We start from the raw sequence: 24197 nt of genomic DNA, 5'->3' as shown, positions 1-24197 counted from the left end.
TTGGTGTTTATCCCATTTTTCAAGGTCATTGTTTGCTAATGGTCCCCAGATCTCACAACCATTTGGTGGGAAATTGGTTCTATCACTGAGTCCAGTATTTTAAGCCAGGTTTTAATTGGGATGTCTATTTTGAGAATACGCAATGAGCACTAACTATGAGACCCTGCAGATCATGTCTGTCTGTCTGTGTGTCCGTCCGTCTGTGTGTCTGTCCCGCTTTGACACCACCGAACGTTCGCTTCACACGTTTGCGCGTCTTACTTGTGATAGCATAGGGATCACTGGCCGCCCTTTGCTTATCTCTATGTAAATGTCCTTGGGTGTGACTCAGGAATGAAGGCTCAGAACAAAAGGTAGTATAAACAACAGCCATCATCACCCTCGGGGTCCCCTGAGAGGCTCTCAGATCGACACCCATGTAGGTGACAACAGGATGAGCACACAGGAACACACATTACTTATGAAATATGTAGAATTATGAAATAGCAGATTCCACACTAGAAAGAGAAACAACAAGTAAACAGCCTAAAATAGCTTTGCCTTGGAGTGCATGCAGGCTCAATGAAACACCCTAGCAGTTATGTTAAGAGAAGAACAGGACCTTGACTAATTCTCAGCCCCAAACCAACATTTTAGAGCGATCTCTGCATGTGCTGCAGAGATCAGTGTAGCAGTTCTGATTCGCCTTGGTATAGACAACACGGCAGGATTTTATTTGGCACATTTCCTCGATTATACAAAGTCACCCCAGGAGAATAATACTATGCAGTCTGCTGTGTTAAACTAGGACTTGGAACCGAAACAGGGTTTTTTTTCAGCTCGTCACCACATGACGGGGGATGCTCCCACGAGAACCCCCATATATCTCCTCCAATGAAGAGGGACATTTCTCATTGAGTACCAAATGAAATGGAAATAATTAGGGGGAAAAAAACTCTGTTCTATCTGTGTCATGCCCCTGGCATTTCTTTTGGAATATTATTCTTTTACAAAGCGCACTATATCGAGCTGCACAGCACTCACGGGCGAGAGCCGAATTGACCTCATACTTTATATGGGAGCGGTGCAGGCGGGAGGAGAGAAGCATGGTCCCAGCCCATAACTTTAAACCGAAGTATAGGAGCCAAGTCCATTATAAGGTCCCTTGAGGGAAGCCAAGTCTACTGATTCTGTACCTTTTTATTTGCACACGACGACAGGCCGTTCGTCGACGTCCGCCAGCCTGGCCTCGGCTAACCTCCTCCACATCACACGACAGGCTGTTCGTTTCACCAGCCTGGCCTCGGCTAACCTCCCCCACATCAAGGTTGTGAATACCTTAGACTAGAGTATTATACTCTAAGGTGAATGCCACAGCAGTCCATCCCTCCTCGGCTCTCCACGATTTATCACCCCTTCCTCTTTTTTTCTTAATTTATCTTTGCCTACTTTCTTTTCACCCCCCCCCCCCCCCCTCTCCCTCTGAATTCATTTTCTTCTTACACTTTCTAGTGTTGCCAGATTTTGTGAGAGAAATAAGCAAACTAGGTATATAGGCTATATGAAAACAAGTTCAAAAGAAGCGTCTCTAGTCCACATGACCACTGGATATTTGGAAATTGCTGATTTACAAGCTCACACGGTGTTGATTTACAAGCTCACACGGTGTTGATTTACAAGCTCACACGGTGTTGATTTACAAGCTCACACGGAGCTTATAGTCATAGATCTGCTATTTTCTTCTTCTTCTTTTTTAACACTGTTCAGGTACAGGGCTCACAGAAGAAGATGTTTCTCAGAATGTTTGAGAACTGTAGGTTTAAACAACATTTAGGAAACAAGCCTGAATAAGTAACTAGACTTTTTTTTTTTAAGTCCCAAAAAACACAACCGGCAATTATACCAATATTTATAATCAACTTTATAGAAAGAACAAGCTCAACATTGCTTAGACATGGCAACACAGCTCTCTCTCTCTCTCTCTCTCTCTCTCTCTCTCTCTCTCTCTCTCACTGGCTAATCCTCATTCTCATTTATCCTATTCCTTCTTCACACTTTAACTGTCTTCTCTATCCTTTGATTCGTCCTCCTATTCTTCTAGATTATGAGCTCCGTCACTTTAAATCCCTGTGTCTCCTATAGGCCGTCCTGCTAATTAAATGATGACCCTGCTGCTCTATACTCTGGCTAGAATGCATGCATATGCACGGATTTACATGCACAATACACCCCCACGCACGCACACACGCACGCACACACGCGCGCACACACACACACACAGAGAGCCTGTCTCTGTCTCGCTATCTCACAAAATGTATGCAATCTGGCCCTGTTGAGCTAATTACTCTCCTAACAGTAATTACACGAGAGAGAGATTATGAGAGAGAGAGAGAGAGAGATTTCAGTACAATACAGCTCACTCTTTCTACTCCACTGAGAGATAGGTTAGAGGTGGGTTCAATGAAATACATTTAAATCACTTTCTGTCCGACTCCCACAGTGACAGTAAACAAACCATAAGAAAGTATAACTATACTGTATGAATGATATATATCCTATACATACATACTGTACCTATACCAGAGCATGTGAGCGGAGCGGAGCGGCCGATAATTCCGCTCTTCGCTCTCGACGGCTTTTGTTACGCTCGCTCTGCGCTCACGTTCATCTCCCCCCACGCCACTCCTCGCTCGCTCAGCGCTCACCTTCATTTACGCATGGAGCGCTCCCCGCTCCGTGCTCGCTCCGAGGCTACACTCAGATGCCCGCTCCGCTCAGCAGAAAGAAATGACGGGGGAAAAATTAAATGCTGTTTTCCTGAAATTGGCTAATTAAACCTGAAGGCCTTCGTTTCTTTTTTGGAGCATGATGTAAATTAGCCGTGCCGTGTGCATTGAGCGGCTCGGAGCGGCTCGGAGCGGAGGACAGTTCTCGCTCCGGAAGTCAATCTGACACATTTAAAAACCCGCTCCGCGCTCACGTCAAAATCCCCCCGCTCCGCTCCTCGCTCGCTCCGCGCTCCGCTCCGCTCACATGCTCTGACCTATACTAATACTAGGTATGTGAGAGTCAGAGTTATATTGTAACTCTCTACCCGGACCCCTCCCCCCATCCCCCGTTCATTCGCTATAACAGTTAATTCATGCATACTCCCTCAAGTCAGATGTTTCTCCACGTCCAACCTCTCTTCATTCTAATTCGCTATACAAGATATCTCTCACACGCCCTCATTCCCTCGGTGCAAACCAAGCGGCATTTTTAAGCAGCCCTCTGTTCACTGCTCATCCTACTGTACGTGCTTGACTGTCAAAGCCGGTCGTACAGCTGTCTGTACAATTTACCACTGGCCCCTAGCCCAGGGGCCCCGGGGCCCACAGGGCCCATTGGGTAATCCTCCCCTGGCTGTCGGTGTGACATTTCCTCCACCTCCCTGGCCTCCTCCCTGAAGCATTTTAAGGGTTAGTTCAGATTAATTTATTTGTAATGCGTGTCCCCCACCAGACCCCCACCAGATGACCTGTCCTGAACTACTTAATATTCACCAAAACCAGTCTACTACGTATTCACACCTCTTCAATGTGCATATGCCATGGTTTAATTCAATTTAAGATACTACATCGACTCCACTATTCAGGGGATAAGCTGGCCAGGCTCTTTAACATGCCAGACCCTGGATGCCCAAGATGTGGCCAGACCCCAGCCTCGTTAGGCCACATGTTTTGGACGTGTCCTTCCCTCACTACCTACTGGAAGCGAATATTTGACATTATTCTCTGTGTGGAACAGTGGTGACCCCTTCTTTTCACACCGCCATTTTTGGCATAATTCCCCCAGTCTGTACACTCACATCTCCACAAGCAAATGCTTTGGCATTTGCATCCCTATTAGCCCGTAGACTAATCCTCCTTAATTGGAAGTCCGATAAGGCGCCTTCCTTTCAACAATGGCTGAAAGAAGTTCTATCATTCCTGCCTCTGGAAAAACTCAGGTATAGAGTAGACAGAGCCCAAAAAAACTTTGTCCTAGCTTGGAGTGCCTTTGTGAAGTTTGTTGAAGACTTTTCATTTCAGTGAACTGTAATCCGTACTGTGTCCGACTGTGCCCGACTATGTCCCTGTCTTGACTCTTTTTGTTTGATCTATGATTGTCCGCTGCTTTGTCCCACCACTTTGTTTATTATTTTTATTATTATTATTAAAAAAAATTAGCCTAGGGGGGAGGGGTCGTATATGTTTGTGTGTTTTGTGTGTTTATTTGCGTAATGTAATGTAATGAAAAAATTTAAGAATGAACAAATGTAAAAATAAAGTTTACAAAAAATATATATATATTCACCAAAACCAGACCAGAACTCCCACCATGGGACTCAGGGAATCAATTAACACAAATACTGTGAATTGGACATCGTGGCATTTTGCAAATTGATGTTCAATGATATGTTCATGTAATAACTGTATCTTATCCTGGTTTGTGATCTCAGATACATGTGTCATGTATAATTTCACATGAGCAGAGCCACAGCGCCACACTAAATGCAATATTATTGCAATAAATGGTTAATCTTGAGCTCAAGTTTCTTAATGAAAATATGTAATTGTCCCTGTGAGAACAGGGGTGGGGACAAGAAATGCCATATATCATGAACGCAATCATACCCAAATTTGAATTGCATGTTGAGGGGCCTCAATAGACGCCTCCACAACGGCTTCATGCAGAGGGGCCGCCACAAACCAAAACAGTTGCACCATCTGTCAAACAAACTCTACGTCCCCCACATCCCTCCATCCGAAATGTGAATTCGGAGACTAAAACGGGACTAAATCTACATTTTGGAAGTACGGTATAGGGTATTTCTTCCCCCATGCAGCCATCTGTTTAGACGGTAAAACTGCAGTGGTTCTCCCCGTGGAAGGAAGGGTACTTCATCTGTGTCTGGGAAACAAACTACTAAGTACTTTCTCGCTACGGTACTCTGCAGATGCCACGATACTTATTCTACAGAGCATGGTGGGGAGAAATAGCATACATAATGCTTGAAGTATCACATGGCTTAATACATTTCTGTTATTATATAAGATACATTTTCTCCCAGATAAGATCACAGATGAACTACATATATAACAACCTTACGATGCTTCCATCTGATCATCCAGGTTTGCTGAAGAGCCAGAGGTGTCTGATGATGGAGAACCTATCACTCCGAGTCCAGAGGATAACAGAGAACTGGGCCGGTGGTCGCGGAAAATGAACACTAGCTCTAAGCTGGACTCTAACAGGTACGGTCAGCTGTGTGCGTGTGCGTGTGTGTGTGTGTGACTGTGTGTGCGCGTGTGTGCGTGTGTGTGTGTGTGTGTGCGTGCGTGCGTGCGTGACTGGTGGTTTCATGGCTTTTTAATCAGTGCTGTGGTCCAGGTTTTTTCAGTCTGTAATGGTATCCCATAATTATTCCCTGCGCGTCAATGGATTGAAATGCTCAGCAGACGGTATACCCTTTTTTTTCTCCAAAACCCTGGCATGGCACACTACATACTACATACTGTATATCGTATAAGGGTATAGACTACAGCACTGCTTTATATAACTGAAATGAAAGTTGTCTTCAGGGGGCTGCACCACCTTTTGTTGATGCAACACTGAACACTTGTGAAAACTGTAAGCGGCATCTTTTAGACACAGATAATAGCCATGCGTGACTGGCTGGCTGCCCGGGGGGGTGGGGGGCGGGGGGGTAGGGGGGTGTGATCAACGAAGCACCTTTAAAATGTAACACCTACACCACCACCCAGAGGAGATGATTGACGTGGATCATACTGTATATCCCAAGCAGAAAGCACGGAGGTAATGACCGTGTGCAATTGTGGCTGTTTTTCCCCGGGAGGGAGCACAAACAAGGGAACTTGTCTGAACAACTTAGAGGATTTGACCCAACCAGTAGGTTACTTTTGTTGTTGTTTCATGATTGTTGTGTTCATATAAGGCCTGTTATGCTATCTCATCACGATTAGGTCCGCCACTCGTTTTATATACATTGCCCAGTCTGGTAGAATGTGTCATTGTTCTGTATGTCTTGTTTGTCATGTCTATAAAGAACCTACAGTAATAGTAGGTTACTTATCAAGACCATATAATGGAGCCAGTAGGTTCTACTGGAGTGGAGACGTTGTTGTTGTTTTCAGCCATTGTCCGACTATTACTAACCCTAAATCTCAGCCTAACTGTAACCCTAACCCTAACCTCAGTCTTAACCGGCCACGTAAGTAAACGTAGTTGCTGTATTAGGGCATAGTTTCACAATGTTTTCGTTTTCGCTTTGGCAGCAGTAATTTCACTTCAGTGTTTCCTAATCCCAGTCAGTAGGCTCCATGGCATGTGTTAGAGCCAATTTAGTTATTTCTATCTTATTTATTGATTTGCTTGGACACTCGTTGCTGCCCCCCGCTGTTTGGGCTATGAAATAGTTGCCACAGGCCCACAGCTCACACAGCAGGACGGAACCTCTTGATAAGGAAGAGAGAGAGGGTGTGACAATGGGAAAATGTTTGGACACGCACACGCGTGAGCGAGGACGGCAGCAAACAGTTTTTTGACCACATAATTATAAACAAGTCCACAACACAATAGATAGAAGAAATAAGAAGAGAATAGTTTTGTTTACGTTATATTGAACTCTTACACTTACACTGATTTATTTACTCTTGGCGAGGGACTTCGTTGCTTCCATCATGGCAGTTTGCATTATGACCAAACTAGATCTACTGGTGAGGATGCAATTACCATGGGTCTTCTTCACACTGCCCTTTATTCTCACCTGGATGGGAGTAACTGTTGTACAGTATGCTCCCTGTGGACTAACAGCCCAGCCATGCATTCAAGTCAATAGTCCCTGCCTTAGTCAAGGTCAAACTTTATTGTCCACAAGGGAAATTTGTCTTGGGCTTTCACCCCAGCTACAGCCACACATAAAACATCAATGACAAACAAAAATACATTACAGAGGAATTAAGACACAACATTACACAATTGCACACATGATGTGGATAATCTAGCCTCACGTAGTTACCGCTGTTTCAGAGCCTCGTTCAGCATCTTAGTTGATGCTGATACAAACGACTTTTTTAGTCCCCTGCGGCAGAGCGTGTCTTGTCAGAAGCGGGGCTATAGCAGCGTCCCCTGGAAGTTGTCATTTTCCAGCGGTTCCGTTTAGACCAACCAACAGCGTATAGGTATATCCCAGCATGCACCACAGAGGGTTAAAGACAAATCTGTCGTTTCTGCAGACGTGGGCGGTAACTATAACCCCTGACTGACTGCCAATAAGTCAATCAACAATGAACAGTGTATAGATCTTGGCCATAGACTGTAAAAAAGTCTTGGCCAGCGTGCACCATGGAGTATATACAGATACAAAACCATCCTTCTCTAGACTATTAGATCACATAATAAACCTGTACATCAGTGTAGGTCTTGGCCAGCGTGCACCATGGACTTTATACAGATCTACAAAACCATCCTTCTCTAGACTATTAGATCACATAATAAACCTGTACATCAGTGTAGGTCTTGGCCAGCGTGCACCATGGAGTTTATACAGATCTACAAAACCATCCTTCTCTAGACTATTAGATCACATAATAAACCTGTACAAATCCAACTTCATGTGTCATCTAGTAAAGATGTCTATCTCTCTAGAGGTGACATCTCTCCCCCCCCCCCCCCCACGCACACACACATGCACGCACAGTCGCACGCACGCACGCACACACACATGCACGCACACACACAAACACTGCAATCCCATTAGCAACTATCTTCTTTAGTAATCGGATATATACAGTATAATGCCCCCTCCTTCTCCCTCCCTCACTCACTCACTCGATGACTTTTCATCTCTCTCTCTCTCTCTCTCTCTCTCTCTCCGGTGCTCCCTGTCTTTGCTGGAAGATTGCTGAGAGTCAGATGTTCTTTCTTTCTCTGTCTTTGATGTGTAGATTATTAGTGAGCTAAATAAAAGTCCACACGCGCGCACACACACACGCATGCACGCACGCACGCACACAGTTGATGGAGCGGTTTCATCCGTCCTAGTGAATGTATAGTATATAATGGTATCTATCCATCCTTCCACTGAGTGTGTGCGAGAGGAGGATGTTTCTTTTGTGAGATGATGACTTTCTTGCAGACTCATCATGTGCTGCTCTCTCTCTCTCTCTCTCTCTGTCTCTCTCTCACGCAATGTCGCCATCTGTTCGTCTGTCCGCATCAGTGGCGCTCAACTTCTCCTGAGACCTCCTGAGCCGCCGCAATATTATTTATCTCCTTAAGACCTGAGGAGGCCCATTCTACGAAAAAAAAGTCTTCTAAATCCTGACAATTTTATGTCTATTACTATTACTATTTCATGTCAAGGACCCCGAAAATGATATGTATTTGACCGCCGGACCCTCGTCTGAAAATATGCTGTTCCCAAGGGACCCTGCAGAAGCAAAGTTTTGAGTTAAAATGTTCGCTGAGATTTAATATAATATTTGACACGGATGTGCATTCCAGTTGTTAATGGCTTAATTTGAGCCAACCAACACTTTTCGAGAGATTTTCATCGTGCAATTTTCTTTCAAATAAAGTGCCCAGTTATTTATTTTAGGTCTCAAACCTACAGTATGGCATTTCATGCATGAGTGGAGCGGCAGAGTATTTTTGCCTGGTCTGTGATTGGTGTGAAATGGTGCTGAGAGCAGATTGTGGATGTTGGTGTGGCGCTGACCTGCACGGTCCCTGACTAGAACACTGTACTGCACCATCGCCATGGCACTGCCCAATGTACCGTACCACAGTGCCCCCTTATGGGCACCACTCTACCATGCACTCACTGATTACAGACACTAGCACTGTAGCACACGCACGCACACACACGCACACACACACACGCACGTGCAAAAAATACTTTCCGCGTTTCATAATTTAGCTGCGCTTGTCCAAACCCAGCACAGAAGTGAGCGCTGATGTCGCTCAGTGAATCTCTTTCATTCACGTCCATGAAATTCATGCACTTCAGAACTACAATCATTCTGTCCTGACCTGTTTCCTCCCTGCTTGCCTATTAAAAAATCCTCTTAATTATGGAACGCTGCTTAATTAACTTGATGAACGCTTCCAGTGGGATCCCAGAGGAAAGGAGGGGGGGGGGGGGGGGGAGGGAGAGGGAGAGGGAGAGAGAGAGAGAGAGAGAGAGAGTTGGATTATGGAAGGATGATAAAGATATTCTACTATGTTACTTGCACTTAAGGTATTGTATTACATGTGGGGTGGTATATATATATATATACTGGACTGCAGTGTTGATTACTGCAGTGTGTGTATATACCACTATATATTATCTTACATCAGTGTTATACCATACCATATATTATATTATGTTACACTAATACATTCATTATTATTGCTACTACTGGTAACGTTACCACTGTCGCAAAATTGCTGGGTGGGGATCTCTGTCGGGGTCTCTGCTCTACATGTAGAGTGTCTTGAGACTTGTTGTGATTTGACACTTGATTTGACACATAAAATGTAATGGAGTTGAATTACACTGGTGGAAAAAACCTGGATTTGTAAGGAACATACTGGTAGCATCCAGCGTCCACTGAGATCCTTGTTTTCACCGCATTTCTGTCGACCTATTTCATGTATCTATCTCTTCATATTCATCAGATTTTCATTTAACCATGCAGAGAAAACAAAGTGGATGTTTTGCTTTCTATTTCTGCCTTGTAGAGAAGCCGAGGAAGGTCCCAGATCATCCCTTCCGGAGGAGGAGGAGGAGGAGGAGGGGGAGGGGAGGGAGAAGAGAGATCCAGAGAACTCGACTAAAGAGGGAAGAGGCTCCCCAAAAGAGCCCCCTCCTCTCTCACCGGGCCCCCTGCTGGAGGCCCAGGGCACTGCGTGTAGCCCCGTCGGTGTGGAAGAGGTACATAACATATCACATCATATCGGCACGCATCAACACACATCAACACTGAACACACGCACGCACACACGCACGCACACACGCACACTATTACTCCTGCGTGCATGTGTGCATGCATGCGTGCATTTATGCGTAAGTGCGCGTGTGTCTCTCTGTCTGTCTGTGTGTGCTGTGTGTCTATTTCTGTCTGACTTACCGTGAACAAATAAACTGAAGAACATTTTTGTGAAACCTGAAGCCCTGAAGAGACACTTAACTTTTGGGTTGAAACTTTTAACCAAGCCCCTATATAAGAAATAGAGAATATATACTAGAAAAGAGCAAAGGCCCCTTTCCCACCGGGGTTGAACCGCTTTACTTATTTGTTTAAAAAAGTTGTTTCGGAACTAGAAAAAAAATGGCTGCCAGTTCCATGAAAGCACCAAGGTTCCAAGAATCTAGAACGGAACCAAAGTTATTTTGGTGGAAAAAGGGGCCAAAGTGTCGTGAGCGTGTAGATCGGCTATTTTGCTAGATTTGGTGCATAAGGAAAAACGGAGGGGACCGAGTACAGACCTCTGGGGGTCCCCATGAGGCATCGATGTATAGGTAGGCCTATACATCGATGCCTCATGTGGACCCCCAGAGGTCTGTACTGTACAAAATGGGTTAAACCACATACTGCAACCACTTTTCATGCCTATGGTAAATTATTTTGTTGACTGTAATATTATTCCTGGCTCCATGAAAGAGGCAGCTATTACCCTTATCAAAAAAAAAGATAAAGATATGCACGACTGTTCATCCTACAGGCCAATTTCACTTCTTAATACCGACTATAAAATTGTCGCCAAGCTGGCTAAACGGTTGGATTCTGTTCTCCCATTATTGATAAAAAATGACCAGACAGGCTTCGTTAAAGGCCGGCATGGCGCAAACAACATACGCCGACTGGTAAATATAATTGATTATGCTGGTAAAAATGGAGACGAATCCGCAATTATATCGCTGGACGGAGAAAAGGCTTTCGATGTTGTAGATTGGAGCTTCCTCCTCTCCACCCTTGCACATTTTGATCTTGGCCCTAAGTTCATTAGCTGTATAAAAACATTATATACCTCACCAACCGCACAAGTTTTTACAAATGGCCTTCTCTCAAAGAAAATTAATTTAGCAAGAGGGACCAGGCAAGGTTGTCCTTTATCTGGAGCTCTGTACGCGCTTGTAGCCGAATCCTTCGCCCAAACAATTCGGTTAAATCCTAATATTAAAGGCATACAAGCTGGCAACTTAGAACACAAGATCTCGCTATATGCCGATGATACTTTGCTATTTATATCTAATTTAGACCAATCAATTCCTAACTTAATGTCAGTAATTAACTTGTATGGCTCTCTTTCCGGTTATAAAATTAACCTAACCAAATCTACTCTCTGTCCACTTACTCAGATAGATGACGAAAAACTTAACACCTTATCCCCCTTTAAACAGACAAAAGAAGGATTTACTTATCTCTGTGTCATACTGGACAATCTATATACCTGTAATTATACACCTCTAGTACAAAAGCTGAAAGATGACATGGACTTATGGACCAACCTACCTCTAACACTTATAGGTCGAATTAATGTAGTTAAAATGAACCTGTTGCCAAGATTAAATTATCTATTTCAGTCATTACCCTGTCCAATTCCACCCTTATTCTTTGCTAATTTAAACACTAATATCTCTAGATTTCTCTGGAACCATAAAAAAGTACGAATCTCTCTGGCCACATTGTGTAAACCTTATAACGAAGGCAGTTTAGCTCTCCCAAATCTTGAATTATACTATTGGTCTGCTCAAATTGAACGAATGACTGAATGGTTCCAGGAGTCTGATGATTCCCTGTGGAAAACAATAGAATCCCATCTCAGTCACCCAATTCCACTTAAATCTCTCCCTTTTATAAATGCGAGTTTGTCAGGGCTCAACAAATCTTTCGTTGTTAACGGCATTTTATCAATGTGGCCAAAGTGTAAGAAATACTGTAAAATTCAAAAGAGTTCATCTGTTTCTCATAACCCAGATTTACCGGCGAGTCTAAGTGAGATTGGTTTGCAAAGGTGGACTAACAAAGGTGTTAACAATTTAGGCTGTCTACTCAGCAGTACAAACATTAAGTCCTTTTCAGAGGTGAAGGAGGAATTCGGTCTATCTTCCACAAACTTATTCCAGTACTTACAATTAAGACACTTTTTACAATCTTTGCTTAGGAAAAATATTTTTAGGTCTCACATAGATGAAGTAGAACAATGCATCATTAACACCCAATCTATGTTAAAATTCACTTCAAATATCTATAAAATCCTTAATGGTAGAGTGACGTCATCCTTCCAGCCTCTGAAAAGGATATGGGAAAAAGATTTAAATGTTGTAATTGATCAGGAAACATGGACAACAATATGTGCAAAAGTAAATCTATCTTCACTTACTCCTAGAATCCTAGAACATAATTACAAGTTTATTTTCAAAACATACTTAACCCCTGTTTGTCTAAACAAAATGTCCAGGGAGAACTCTCCCCTATGTAACAGATGTAAACTGCATTTGGTTACCTACCAACCTACCTATGTTCTGGTTTTGTCCAAAAATCAAACCATTTTGGCAAATAATTCATGATCAAATTGAAAAAATCCTTAAAGTAAAATTGAGAAAATCTCCTCTGTTATACCTGTTAGGGGCAGACCCAAATGTAAAGTTGAGCTCTGCTCATAGGAAATTATTTGATCTATTTAGATTCTTGGCAAAGAAATGTATCTTAATCTTGTGGAAGACAGATTAATGTGGATGGCCCAAATAATGTCACTACTACCACTGGAGAGACTCAAGTATGAAACACAAAATAAGGCAGATGTATTTGTAGAGGTATGGACCCCCTTTTTGGATCACATCGAAGAGCGCATTTGATTCTGTGTAGGACCCACCTTAACCCATTCTGACACATGCATTACACAACCCATGTAACATAACATAATAAATTATTATTTATTATTTATTATTTATTTTCTCTTTTATTTCTATTTTTTCTCTGTTTCTTCATTGTTGTTTTTATGTAAGTAACTGTCTTGTATGTAAGTCTGCTGTGTTGTCCTTGTGTCTATGTAAAGAAAACCCTCAAAATAAATAATATATATAAAAAAAATATATATATACTGTAGGCCCTACACTACAGTATGTGGTTTAACCCATTTTGACCTGAGATCAGATTCTATAAATGTCTTCTACATCCTGACAGTTTTCTGAAATAGCTGTTTCTAGTCAGTCGTTCTTCGATTTTTTGCTATGAGCTTGTAGATCTGCAATTTTTCAATAGCTAAAGCATAACATAATGCTAACACCAAAAGCATCCATTTTATATTTTTGTATTATTTTACCAAAAGACATGCGTCTCTCTCTCTCTCTCTCTCTCTCTCTCTCTCATGTACCTCCCAGGTGTTTGACATCTTGCCCATATATGGTCAGCTGCAGCCCGGCGCCAGCCAGGTGGTCACGTTCTCCTTCTACGGCCACGCCCATGTCCGGGGCCAGGTGTTGGCACAGTGCCACGTGGAGGAGGGGCCTACGTATGACATCACCCTCAGGGGAGAGGCCTCTGACGTCACCTACAGCCTCAGCTCCTCCCACATTGATCTGGGCCTGCAGGTATAGTATAGTATAGTATAGTATAGTATAGTATAGTATAGTATAGTATGCACACACACACACACACACACACACACACACACACACACAGCAAATGATGTTCAGTGTGGGTAATGTGATGGGGGGGGGGGGGGGATTGTTTACCCGTGTGGGTCTGTTGCGCGGAAAAGTGTGTCCCAGTATTAATCTGTGTCCGTCCCAACATGCATTTCACTGGTGACACGTGATTTGCGGGGAGATGTTAGTTTTTTTTGACGCAAATTAATTTAATTAAGATGATTGTTAGAATGTTTGGTGTGTGTGTAATGCGGGGCAGATTGAGGTTGGAGGACAGGGCTGTGCGGCGCTAGGTTCCCTGAGGCGGTCCGTGCGTCGTGGCGTTGTGAGATGGCGCAGAAAGCGAGCAGCTGTCTTGCTCTATGCTAAGGAAGTAATCTGACTGACTGACTGACAGACAGTCCGCTAAATTATTAGTAATAGGATGCAGCTGGATATTGATCGGTCATTCTATTGCTATTCCATTATCGTTTATAGTTTCAATGTACGGACATTCTACTGGTAGATGGATGATAGGTTCTTGGTTTAGGTGACTATTTCAGTGCATTTGATGTATTACCATGTGTTGTGCTTGCTTTACTGTAAATCGCTCTGGATTAAGAGCATCTGTAAATGTTGTAAATTGTATATTGTTGCATATGGGCCTCGATAGACTCAAGCAAGCAAACTATTGAGTCTCGACACACACCGTAGTGAACTGAACACCCACAGCATCGACTTTGAAATGTCACCGTGTAGTTTTTCCACAGTTTGGCCGCCCCCCTCCCTATACCCCCCCTTATTATGCAAGCCATCCAAAGCGGAATATCATTGATATTCAAAACGAGGACATATTGATTGCTGCGTTAGGTCGAAAGGAGTGATTCAGCACAACATCCTCCCTTGACCTTCCTGTCTGTTCAGCACTCTCTCTCTCTCTCTCTCTCTCTCTCTCTCTCTCTGCCTTCAAACCTCATCCAGTCTGAGTCATCCAGTCGTCAAGGGTGGATCTTTCCTCGTTAATTGCACGTTGCAACATTGCCCCAACATTGTTATTTTGAAGTCTATTTAGGTCCTTATCAGAAAGTATTGAAATGCAGTTCAAGTCTCTCTCTCTCTCTCTCTCTCTCTCTCTCTCTCTCTCTCTCTCTCTCTCTGTGCCTGTCGTCCAGCTGTTTGACCGCGTTGCGGAGGCCGAGCTGGTCCTGCAGAACCAGGGCAAGGTGGGCTTCAGTTTCAGCACGTCGCTGCCCCCGGAGGAGGGAGGCCAGCAGAGCAGGGAGCACGACGAGCAGCAGAGGACAGCGGAGGGGCCGGAGGAGGAAGAGGAGGAAGAGGAGGAGTTTGAAGGGAAGAGGGAAGGACTGTTTCCTGCAGAGCTCAGACCAGGCCGGCCTGTGGTCCTCCCCAACACCGTGAGTTTAAACACTTTATAGGCCCGTGGTCCTCCCCAACACCGTGAGTTTAAACACTTTATAGGCCTGTGGTCCTCCCCAACACCGTGAGTTTAAACACTTTATAGGCCCGTGGTCCTCCCCAACACCGTGAGTTTAAACACTTTATAGGCCTGTGGTCCTCCCCAACACCGTGAGTTTAAACACTTTATAGGCCTGTGGTCCTCCCCAACACCGTGAGTTTAAACACTTTATAGGCCTGTGGTCCTCCCCAACACCGTGAGTTTAAACACTTTATAGGCCTGTGGTCCTCCCCAACACCGTGAGTTTAAACACTTTATAGGCCCGTGGTCCTCCCCAACACCGTGAGTTTAAACACTTTATAGGCCTGTGGTCCTCCCCAACACCGTGAGTTTAAACACTTTATAGGCCCGTGGTCCTCCCCAACACCGTGAGTTTAAACACTTTATAGGCCTGTGGTCCTCCCCAACACCGTGAGTTTAAACACTTTATAGGCCCGTGGTCCTCCCCAACACCGTGAGTTTAAACACTTTATAGGCCCGTGGTCCTCCCCAACACCGTGAGTTTAAACACTTTATAGTCCCGTGGTCCTCCCCAACACCGTGAGTTTAAACACTTTATAGGCCCGTGGTCCTCCCCAACACCGTGAGTTTAAACACTTTATAGGCCCGTGGTCCTCCCCAACACCGTGAGTTTAAACACTTTATAGGCCCGTGGTCCTCCCCAACACCGTGAGTTTAAACACTTTATAGGCCTGTGGTCCTCCCCAACACCGTGAGTTTAAACACTTTATAGGCCCGTGGTCCTCCCCAACACCGTGAGTTTAAACACTTTATAGTCCCGTGGTCCTCCCCAACACCGTGAGTTTAAACACTTTATAGGCCTGTGGTCCTCCCCAACACCGTGAGTTTAAACACTTTATAGGCCCGTGGTCCTCCCCAACACCGTGAGTTTAAACACTTTATAGTCCCGTGGTCCTCCCCAACACCGTGAGTTTAAACACTTTATAGACCTGTGGTCCTCCCCAACACCGTGAGTTTAAACACTTTATAGGCCCGTGGTCCTCCCCAACACCGTGAGTTTAAACACTTTATAGTCCCGTGGTCCTCCCCAACACCGTGAGTTTAAACACTTTATAGGCCCGTGGTCCTCCCCAACACCGTGTGTTTAAACACTTTATAGGCCCGTGGTCCTCCCCATCACTGTGAGTTTAAACACTTTATAGGCCTGTGGTCCTCCCCAACACCGTGAGTTTAAACACTTTATAGGCCCGTGGTCCTCCCCAACACCATGAGTTTAAACACTTTATAGTCCCGTGGTCCTCCCCAACACCGTGAGTTTAAACACTTTATAGGCCCGTGGTCCTCCCCAACACCGTGAGTTTAAACACTTTATAGGCCCGTGGTCCTCCCCAACACAGGCCTGACGTCAAAATAAAAAAAACGTTTGCTCTGAAAGAATATATATATTATATATATATATTTACGATTTAAAAGAAATAGCAGACCTACAAGTTCATAGCGCGCCACTCGGAGGCGCGCTATGGTACCTATGTTTATATATCAGTGGTGCTCAATATTTCACGTCAAGGACCCCAACAATTATATGTAAATAGGCCATGCACCGACCCCCATCTGAAATTATGTTGTTCCAGGACCCCCCAGGAGCAAAGATTTGAGTTAAAAAAATAGCAGATCTACCAGCTCGTAGCGAGGCACTCAGTGCCGTGCTATTTGCTTGTAGATCTGCTGTTTTTCAATAGCTAAAGTATAACACAATGCTTAAAACACAAAGGGGTTCCCGTGCTGAATGGGTTAAACACTTTAAAAGTGCCAACCAGCCCAAAATAGCAGATCTACAAGCTCACACACAGCACAACGTGTTGTGAGCTTGCAAAGATGTAGACGGAAAGAAGATGAACATGTTACGGAGCCAATTCAGGTCCCGTTTTCCACGTCTAGAGGTTTAGGGTTTAAGTGGTTTGTTGAACGGGGTCCCCCAGCAGGGGTGTTTACTCAACTCCCCTCTTTTTCATTCCCTACACAACAAGTCTTTGCCTGAAAATAGTCCAGGCATGAGCTCAGCTTCTGGCAATTATTATTGCCAAATGTCTGCTACAGAATATGGGCTGGGCTACACTGCGGACAGAACTGCAGGCTCTGTAACAGTAAAGAAAATGCATCTGTGTTCCAATTTATACAATGTCATTATTATTTAGTTATGAGCTCTGGATAATACTTTTCACTGGTAAAATACTTCAATAAAAACCAACAGTCTTCCCAGCAACAGTCCTTATTTTTGGACATTATAGAGCTGCTACTTTTGCATCCCACTCAGCATATTCACACGGCGGCCATTTTGCTATTTAGTTAGTGAAGCACCTCTCCGTTGGGATGGCATTTCTTCTCAACCCGCAAATATGACGTGAGAGCAAAATGGACGCTGTGTGAATATAGTCTACTGTCATGATACAGTGAAGTATAAAATGGGGCATAATCCTATTATGAAAAAATATGATATATCTGTGTGTGTGTGTGTGTGTCAGGGCTACGTGGAGGCCGGTGCAGTGCAGTACCTGCGGGTGTTCTACCTTCCGGGCGTTCCTGAGGTGTTCCACAGACGTTTCCGGCTGCAGGTGGCCTTTCTTCTGCCCCAGGACGTCACTCTGACCGGGGAGGGAGTGTTCCCTAGGATGAGCCTGGACCTGCCGCGACCTCTGCGTAAGCACACGCACACGCACACACACACACACACACACACACACACACACACACACACACACACACTAGAAGCACATGTGACGGTGGCCGATTCAGTCACATGCCAGTTATACTTTTCAGAGTGGCACCTTGAGTCTGATACTGATACTCCCTTATCGTATAAGGTTCACAGCAATATATGAATCGAACTAAAGTAAAAGAAAATCACACCCGTGTGAAGTGAGGGGCGCTCTTGTCATCACACATCATCTCATTCCGGCCAATCACACTTTTGCACCTTCGTTTTCAGTGTTCAAACACTCACAGCTGGCCATTCATTCATTGTCAATGGAATTCAATGTTTGTGTCTGTGGTTCAGAAGAGGAGCGCTACGATGCTGTGGTTCAACAGGCCAGGGTCTCAGTGGAAGCAGACAGAGAGAGAGAGGAGGAGGAGGAGGAGGAGGAGGAGGAGGCCGGGAGAGGACATTACACCGATGGAGGCATCCTGGATGGAGGCTGCGTCCCCACAGTCAGTACACTGCAAAATAACACTAAATTACTTTTTTTCAGCATTCCACAGAGCTAAGCCTTCTTGATGTGATATGATTTTTTTAATGGGTTTTTTGGGTCTGGTCCTAGCAGGCGCATAATTCCGCGGAGAATCCCCCTCGTATCGAATTGCTGTCAGGCAAGTGTACTTTTCTGTAGAATGTTCAAATAACTGTGCGTGACTGTGAAGTCGGTATGCTTTCTCTGCATATCAAGCAAGTTAGTAGCTTTGGGAACCATGTTGGCCCATGGACCAGGAGCCTATCTCCTGTCGGTTTGCTGCCCTGCGTAATACGCTAAACCCGCTATTTGTTTGATGTGTTAATCAGTTTTTTTTTTATAATTAAAAATAAATAGCGGAGCTCTCCTTGCTCTCCTAAATTTCACAGAATGTTCCACTTTGACCAGGATGGTGTTTGACCCCGCCTACCTGCCATAGCACCCATATACAGGTTTTTATTTTCACAGTGATTCATACATGTATACATTATCAGAAAAAAAACGGCTACTGCGGAATTCCCCTTTAACATGAGGAAGCTTGATGTACAGTTCAAGAACATGACATAATGTGGGTATCAACAATACATGTACTGTACTGTATAGTCCTTGATGTGATTTGGCCAGGGACACGGCCCTGAACTGGTTTATCTGCATACATGCATGATTACACTGGTTTCAATGCATGATTACACCTCTACCAAGGGCCTATACAGTAGCTTGACATTTTTCCTGTGGGTTTTTCTATCAAAGGGCCCCCAGCTGTTACTGTGAGATGTACATGTATGCAGTATTCTCATTATATATCATATTCCCATTAATTACTGATTTGTGTTCTCTTTTCTGTTCTTCCAAGTCTCCTGGTCCCCTCGGTACGGTATGCAGCCTTGTGTTTCCACGTCACAGCGAGCTGAAGGCTCTTACTTACTGTATGCTTGTTGTGTGTTACAGTAGCCCTCTCACTAACCCATTTTGGGGCGGGAACCCCTTTTGGTGTTAGCATTATGTTATGCTTTAGCTATTGAAAAATAGCAGATCTACAAGCTCGTAGCGCGCCACCGAGTGGCGCACTACGAGCTTGTAGGTCTGCTATTTTTGAAAGATCGAAGAACCACTGACATAGAAACGTAGCTTTTTCAGAAAACTGTCAGGATGTAGAAGACATTTTTAGAATCTGATCTCAGGTCAAAATGGGTTAACTGTCTGACGTTTCTATGGTATGTTTTTCATGGTCGCTCAGTTCCTCTCTCTTCCTTTCTTGGTTTCTCTCATAATCACGTTAATTTAACTTATTTCTCTTTTCTCTCCAGGAGTTTTAACTGATCTGACTGCAATGTTTCTTTTTAAATGTCGTGCCACAAAGCATTGAATTAGGCTTTAGCAGCTGGGTTCATGCCAACCTCCTCTGCCCCGTTCTCTCTCCTCTCTCTCTGTGTTGCTCTCTTCAGTATGAAGAACTGCTGCATCAGGAAGTTGATCGACTGCTGGTCAAAGAGAATGCTGCCACCGTCACAGGCGGTCTACTGGAGCTAGGAAATATGCCAAGTTCCAACAGCAGGTGGCGCAAGCTCAGCAGGTCTCAGAACAACGCACGCACACACAGTCACGCACACACAGTCACACACACACAGTCACACACACACACACACACACACACACACACACTTGGCTCCCCAAGCTCTAGTTGGGGAGACGATAGAGGGGCATTGGTCTCACCTGCAGCCCCTCCGGCAGTCGAGGGAAACATTCACCAGCTTCCAAACAGTATATTGAATACGTTTTGAACAGAGGAGCAAGCAGCCAACACCATCCTTTATCCCAGATGCATACTGTAATATAAAGTACATCATAATATGTTACCATAGCGATGTACCCTGCTAAGAAGTGAACCACCATTGTATAGCCCTGAATTCACAGGTAGAAACCTGAAGTCAGTGATGTCAAGTAACTCAGAAGTACTATTCCTAACCTAAGTGACATTTTGAGGTACTTTTACTATTTCTAACTTTCGATACTTTTACTTCTTTGTCCGTGGGCCCCGTTTGGCCCGTCTGCTGATCACGTTCGCCGTCGTTTTTCTTTATTTTTTCAAAACATTTTAGTACTTTTTCCACCACTGGCTAAACCCCAAATCCAGCTTCATAGTACAGGCCCCAGCAGGTTTCTCTGTACTCTCTGATCTCATGACCTCACCACTGGAGAAAAGATGCATGGGTCCCCTTAATATTAGAGGCGCACCTGCACTCTCTCTGCACACACGCAAGTGAGCAATGATTACTGCATGTTGGATGTCACTGTGAACAGGTATGTAAACTCCCAGCTGTGTGTCCATCCACGCAGGGTCCTGCTGCCAGAGTACGTGCTGGACTTCGGCCACGTCATCCACGGTGAAGTCCTCAGTCACGCGGTGAAGATCGTCAACACTGGACCCGTGTCCGTGTGCTTCCGCGCAAACCTCAAACCCCTGGCCGGCACAGGTATAACCAATCGTTGTGTGTACAGTACAGTATAGCTTTGAAACCAGACACGCAATACTATTAACCCATTTTAGGCGGGAACCCCGTTTTTGGTGTTTTAAACATTGTTATAATTTAGCTATTGAAAAATAGCGGAACTACAAGCTCGAGCTTGTAGGTCTGCTATTTTTGAAAAGTCGTTAAAATGTGGCACAAATTATTGAATATATATTTCAGAGCGAACATTTTTAACTAAAATATTTGCTTCTGGGGGGGGGGGGGGGGTCCCTGGAACACCATATTTTGAGATGGGGGTCCGTGGCCCAATAGAGATAGTTCTGGGGATCCTTGACATGAAAAAGGTTGAGCATCCACTGACAACAGGTTTTTCAGAAAGATGTTAGGATTTAGAAGACATTTTTTGAATCAAACTCAGTCCAAAAGGGGTTAAAAGTGGCTTTGTGATTTACTGCCGTCGGGTATCAATGCTGATGCTATCTGGGTGAAATTCTGTTCTTGCTAATCACCGCCGACAAAGACCGCCATTACTCATGACTGTTTCCTAAGTTAACGTCCAGTCCGTCTTGACCTAATTTTGATGAATGCTCAGAGAAACTACTTAAAGGCAGGGAGATTGAAAAAAACAAAGGCTAATTCCATTTCAAGGGAACAAGCACGTCCAGCCTGCAAAGTGCCTCCCGTAACAGACAGTTTTCATGCTGTCATAAACACTCAGAGACAACTTGTTTACTCTGTTTGACTGTCCTTATGTTTGCTATAATGTTGTCCCCTGGGTATTTATTTCACTGCATTGTCTTTCCACTCTTTTGGAAATGAAACATTTTACTATTATTTGTCCTGCCTTGTAAAGGTTTCAGTTCAGACTTTGAGAGAGTGAGGAACTTGCCCCACTGTGAGACACAGACGTTCACGGTTAAGTTTGATCCCAGAGGAGCCAACTTGGAGATGGGTGGCGTCAGTGTTATCATGCCCATACAGGTAATATATACACACATGCATAACAGTCACTCTCTACGTCATGAACTCATGATAACTTTTTTTGTATGTAGTATGTATTGCCATGTTTTTGTTTTTGTTCTTGCTTAATGCAAGTCGCTCTGGAATTAAGAGCGTCTGCTAAATGCCTAAATTGTACTAGCAAACATGGAGTAACATTTTTTTGCACATAGGGAAGTATCAAATGTATATTGTACTTCATTGAACAAAGATGTGTGATTTCTTCCAGATTGGCTTTTGATCTCCCTTAATGACCAGTATGAATTCATTCAAACTGATAACTGATATGATCAGTTATAATCCAAACTAGTATTGCAGTCATTTAATGAACTCTGAATAATGTATTTATGTTTGATCGACAGGTGACAGGAGGCCCTACCGTGCAGGTGCGGCTGTGTGCCGTGGTAACCATGCCAGCCCTGACAGTTTCCACAGATCAACTGCTGTTTGACAGAGTGCAATGTGGCATGTGTCAGGTGAAACAATGCAATTCACACACACACACACACACACACACACACACACACACACACACACACACACACACACACACACACACACACAATACATAGGACACAGCACAACATGTTTGCTTCTTGTCAATAACTCTTATACCTTAGGAAAGCCTGTTTATTTCCCTTTTAAATGGTGCCCCATTTATAAGGAGGACCGTGCTTTTGTGGGTAAACAAATCTTCTCTGCCAATGCCAAACAGCTTGATCTGTAGTTTACTGTCGACTCTTGTAATGAACTTCCTACCTCAGGTACCCATGGTATCTGGGGGGCAACAACGGCTCCAGAAATTCGTTTGGCCATTTAGAGGAGCAGGATCTCCAATCCAATTCAATCCACTTTATTTATATAGCACGTTTCAAAACTCGGAGTTTACAAAGGGCTGTACAGGAGAAAATCTAATAAAATCCACTATATAGCTACCACACAGAACAAACTATACAGCAAGAATACAAAGTACAAACAGTGAAAAGAACTGAGACACATCACAGAAAAGTACAAGACGCAACAGCGTCGGACAGTGAAATAAAATATTTACAAGGACCGAGAGAAACTCAGGCGGGGTTAAAAGCCAAGGTATAAAGGTGGGTCTTATAAGGCGAGATTTAAAAGTCTCGATGGAAGGGGCCAATTTGTCTTGGGAGGGGAGCGCGTTCCATAATTCAACAGAGAAGGCTCGGTCGCCTCTGGACTTTAAGCGGGTCTTCTTTGTGACTGAGATTTAGCTGGCCCTCAGACCGCAGTGAGGAGTATAAAGTAAACCTCCTTGCAGTATTCATTGTGGGAAAAACTAATGTTATGTACCCCGTCCCCTATTCACCATCAGGTGATAACAATGCAACTGTTCAACCATGAGGCTGTGCCCTGTCACTGGAGTATCGCTGAGGAGAAGAAACCTCGCAAGAAGGTAAACACCAATTAACCACACTGCTGGGTCTCAAGTTCAGGAGGTAGTAACAGTAACCGTGTGTACACCCCCCCCCCCTTTTGATTTACATCAAAAGGGCATGTGATCTCAAACCCACAATTTAACATTTTAGTTTTTAAGATGTTGACATTCATTTTGTATTCATCCTTAGGACCCCAAATCACACCTTGAAAAGCATGAGTGTCTATTTCAAACAAAGTGTTTTTTGACTGGGGGGTCATATTTTGACAGCAGGAATTTGACCCCCCAGTATTAGGATGTATTAGGATGTTGATATTCATTCATCAGTCAACACACACACACACACACACACACACACACACACACACACACACACACACACGCTTGTGTGATGCTGCTCAACAGTGCTTCTTTAGGTCACCCAGCAGTATTGCAGCTCTTTCGTGCTCATACAGACACAGGGACATACACACAGACATATATACACACATCATCGACGACCTTACAGGCGTATGCAAAGGCTCAACTTACGTAACTTAAATAGCATTTTATGTAGACATAGCACTATATAGTATTTATATGATAAATAGGCCTACTATGATGTACAGTATGCCTAAATTATAAATTGTGTGTGAGCTAATCTCCTTGTGCCCTGCTGTGGCCATGCATCGTTTCATTCAGCCCGACAAGTTCCTGCCTCTCCACCTGCGTAAGAAAGCCTTGCTGGAGCAGCGTCCAGCCCCGGTGGCGTTTGAGATGATACCCTCCTCCGGACTGCTCTACCCCGGAGACAGAGCCAACGTACAGGTCAAGTTCAGCCCTGCAGAGGGGGTAAGGATTAGGGCCGATTCATACTCCTATTTTAGAGCCGAATAAAAGTCGGTTCGGCGCTGTAAAGCCTACAATTTGACGTCATTTGAGGTTCGGGGGGGCGGGTACTGTCCTAAAGTCGGCTCTTCGGTGCTACTGAAAATTTCTGACGAGCCGAAATCATTTCGGCACTACAGTGCCGAAACAGCGG

General features: G+C 44.2%; 1 protein-coding gene across 1 annotated transcript in view; it reads left to right on the top strand.

The window, feature by feature from the left end:
* The window catches only part of hydin (HYDIN axonemal central pair apparatus protein), a gene marked incomplete at both ends in the record, with an annotated part of 178481 nt that overhangs the window by 65334 nt on the left and 88950 nt on the right, over positions 1 to 24197 (top strand). The window contains 13 exon segments of the mRNA XM_083764015.1: positions 5133 to 5255; positions 9748 to 9940; positions 13394 to 13603; positions 14812 to 15054; positions 17600 to 17774; positions 18133 to 18170; positions 19158 to 19178; positions 19750 to 19877; positions 20642 to 20778; positions 21629 to 21756; positions 22137 to 22250; positions 23114 to 23194; positions 23858 to 24007. Coding sequence (XP_083620141.1) covers positions 5133 to 5255; positions 9748 to 9940; positions 13394 to 13603; positions 14812 to 15054; positions 17600 to 17774; positions 18133 to 18170; positions 19158 to 19178; positions 19750 to 19877; positions 20642 to 20778; positions 21629 to 21756; positions 22137 to 22250; positions 23114 to 23194; positions 23858 to 24007 — 1741 coding nt within the window.

The sequence above is a fragment of the Protomyctophum parallelum genome (assembly GCF_964188405.1).
Source record: "Protomyctophum parallelum genome assembly, chromosome: 4".
NCBI classification, from domain to species: Eukaryota; Metazoa; Chordata; class Actinopteri; order Myctophiformes; family Myctophidae; genus Protomyctophum; species Protomyctophum parallelum.
This window is presented reverse-complemented; position numbering and strand designations above follow the sequence as displayed.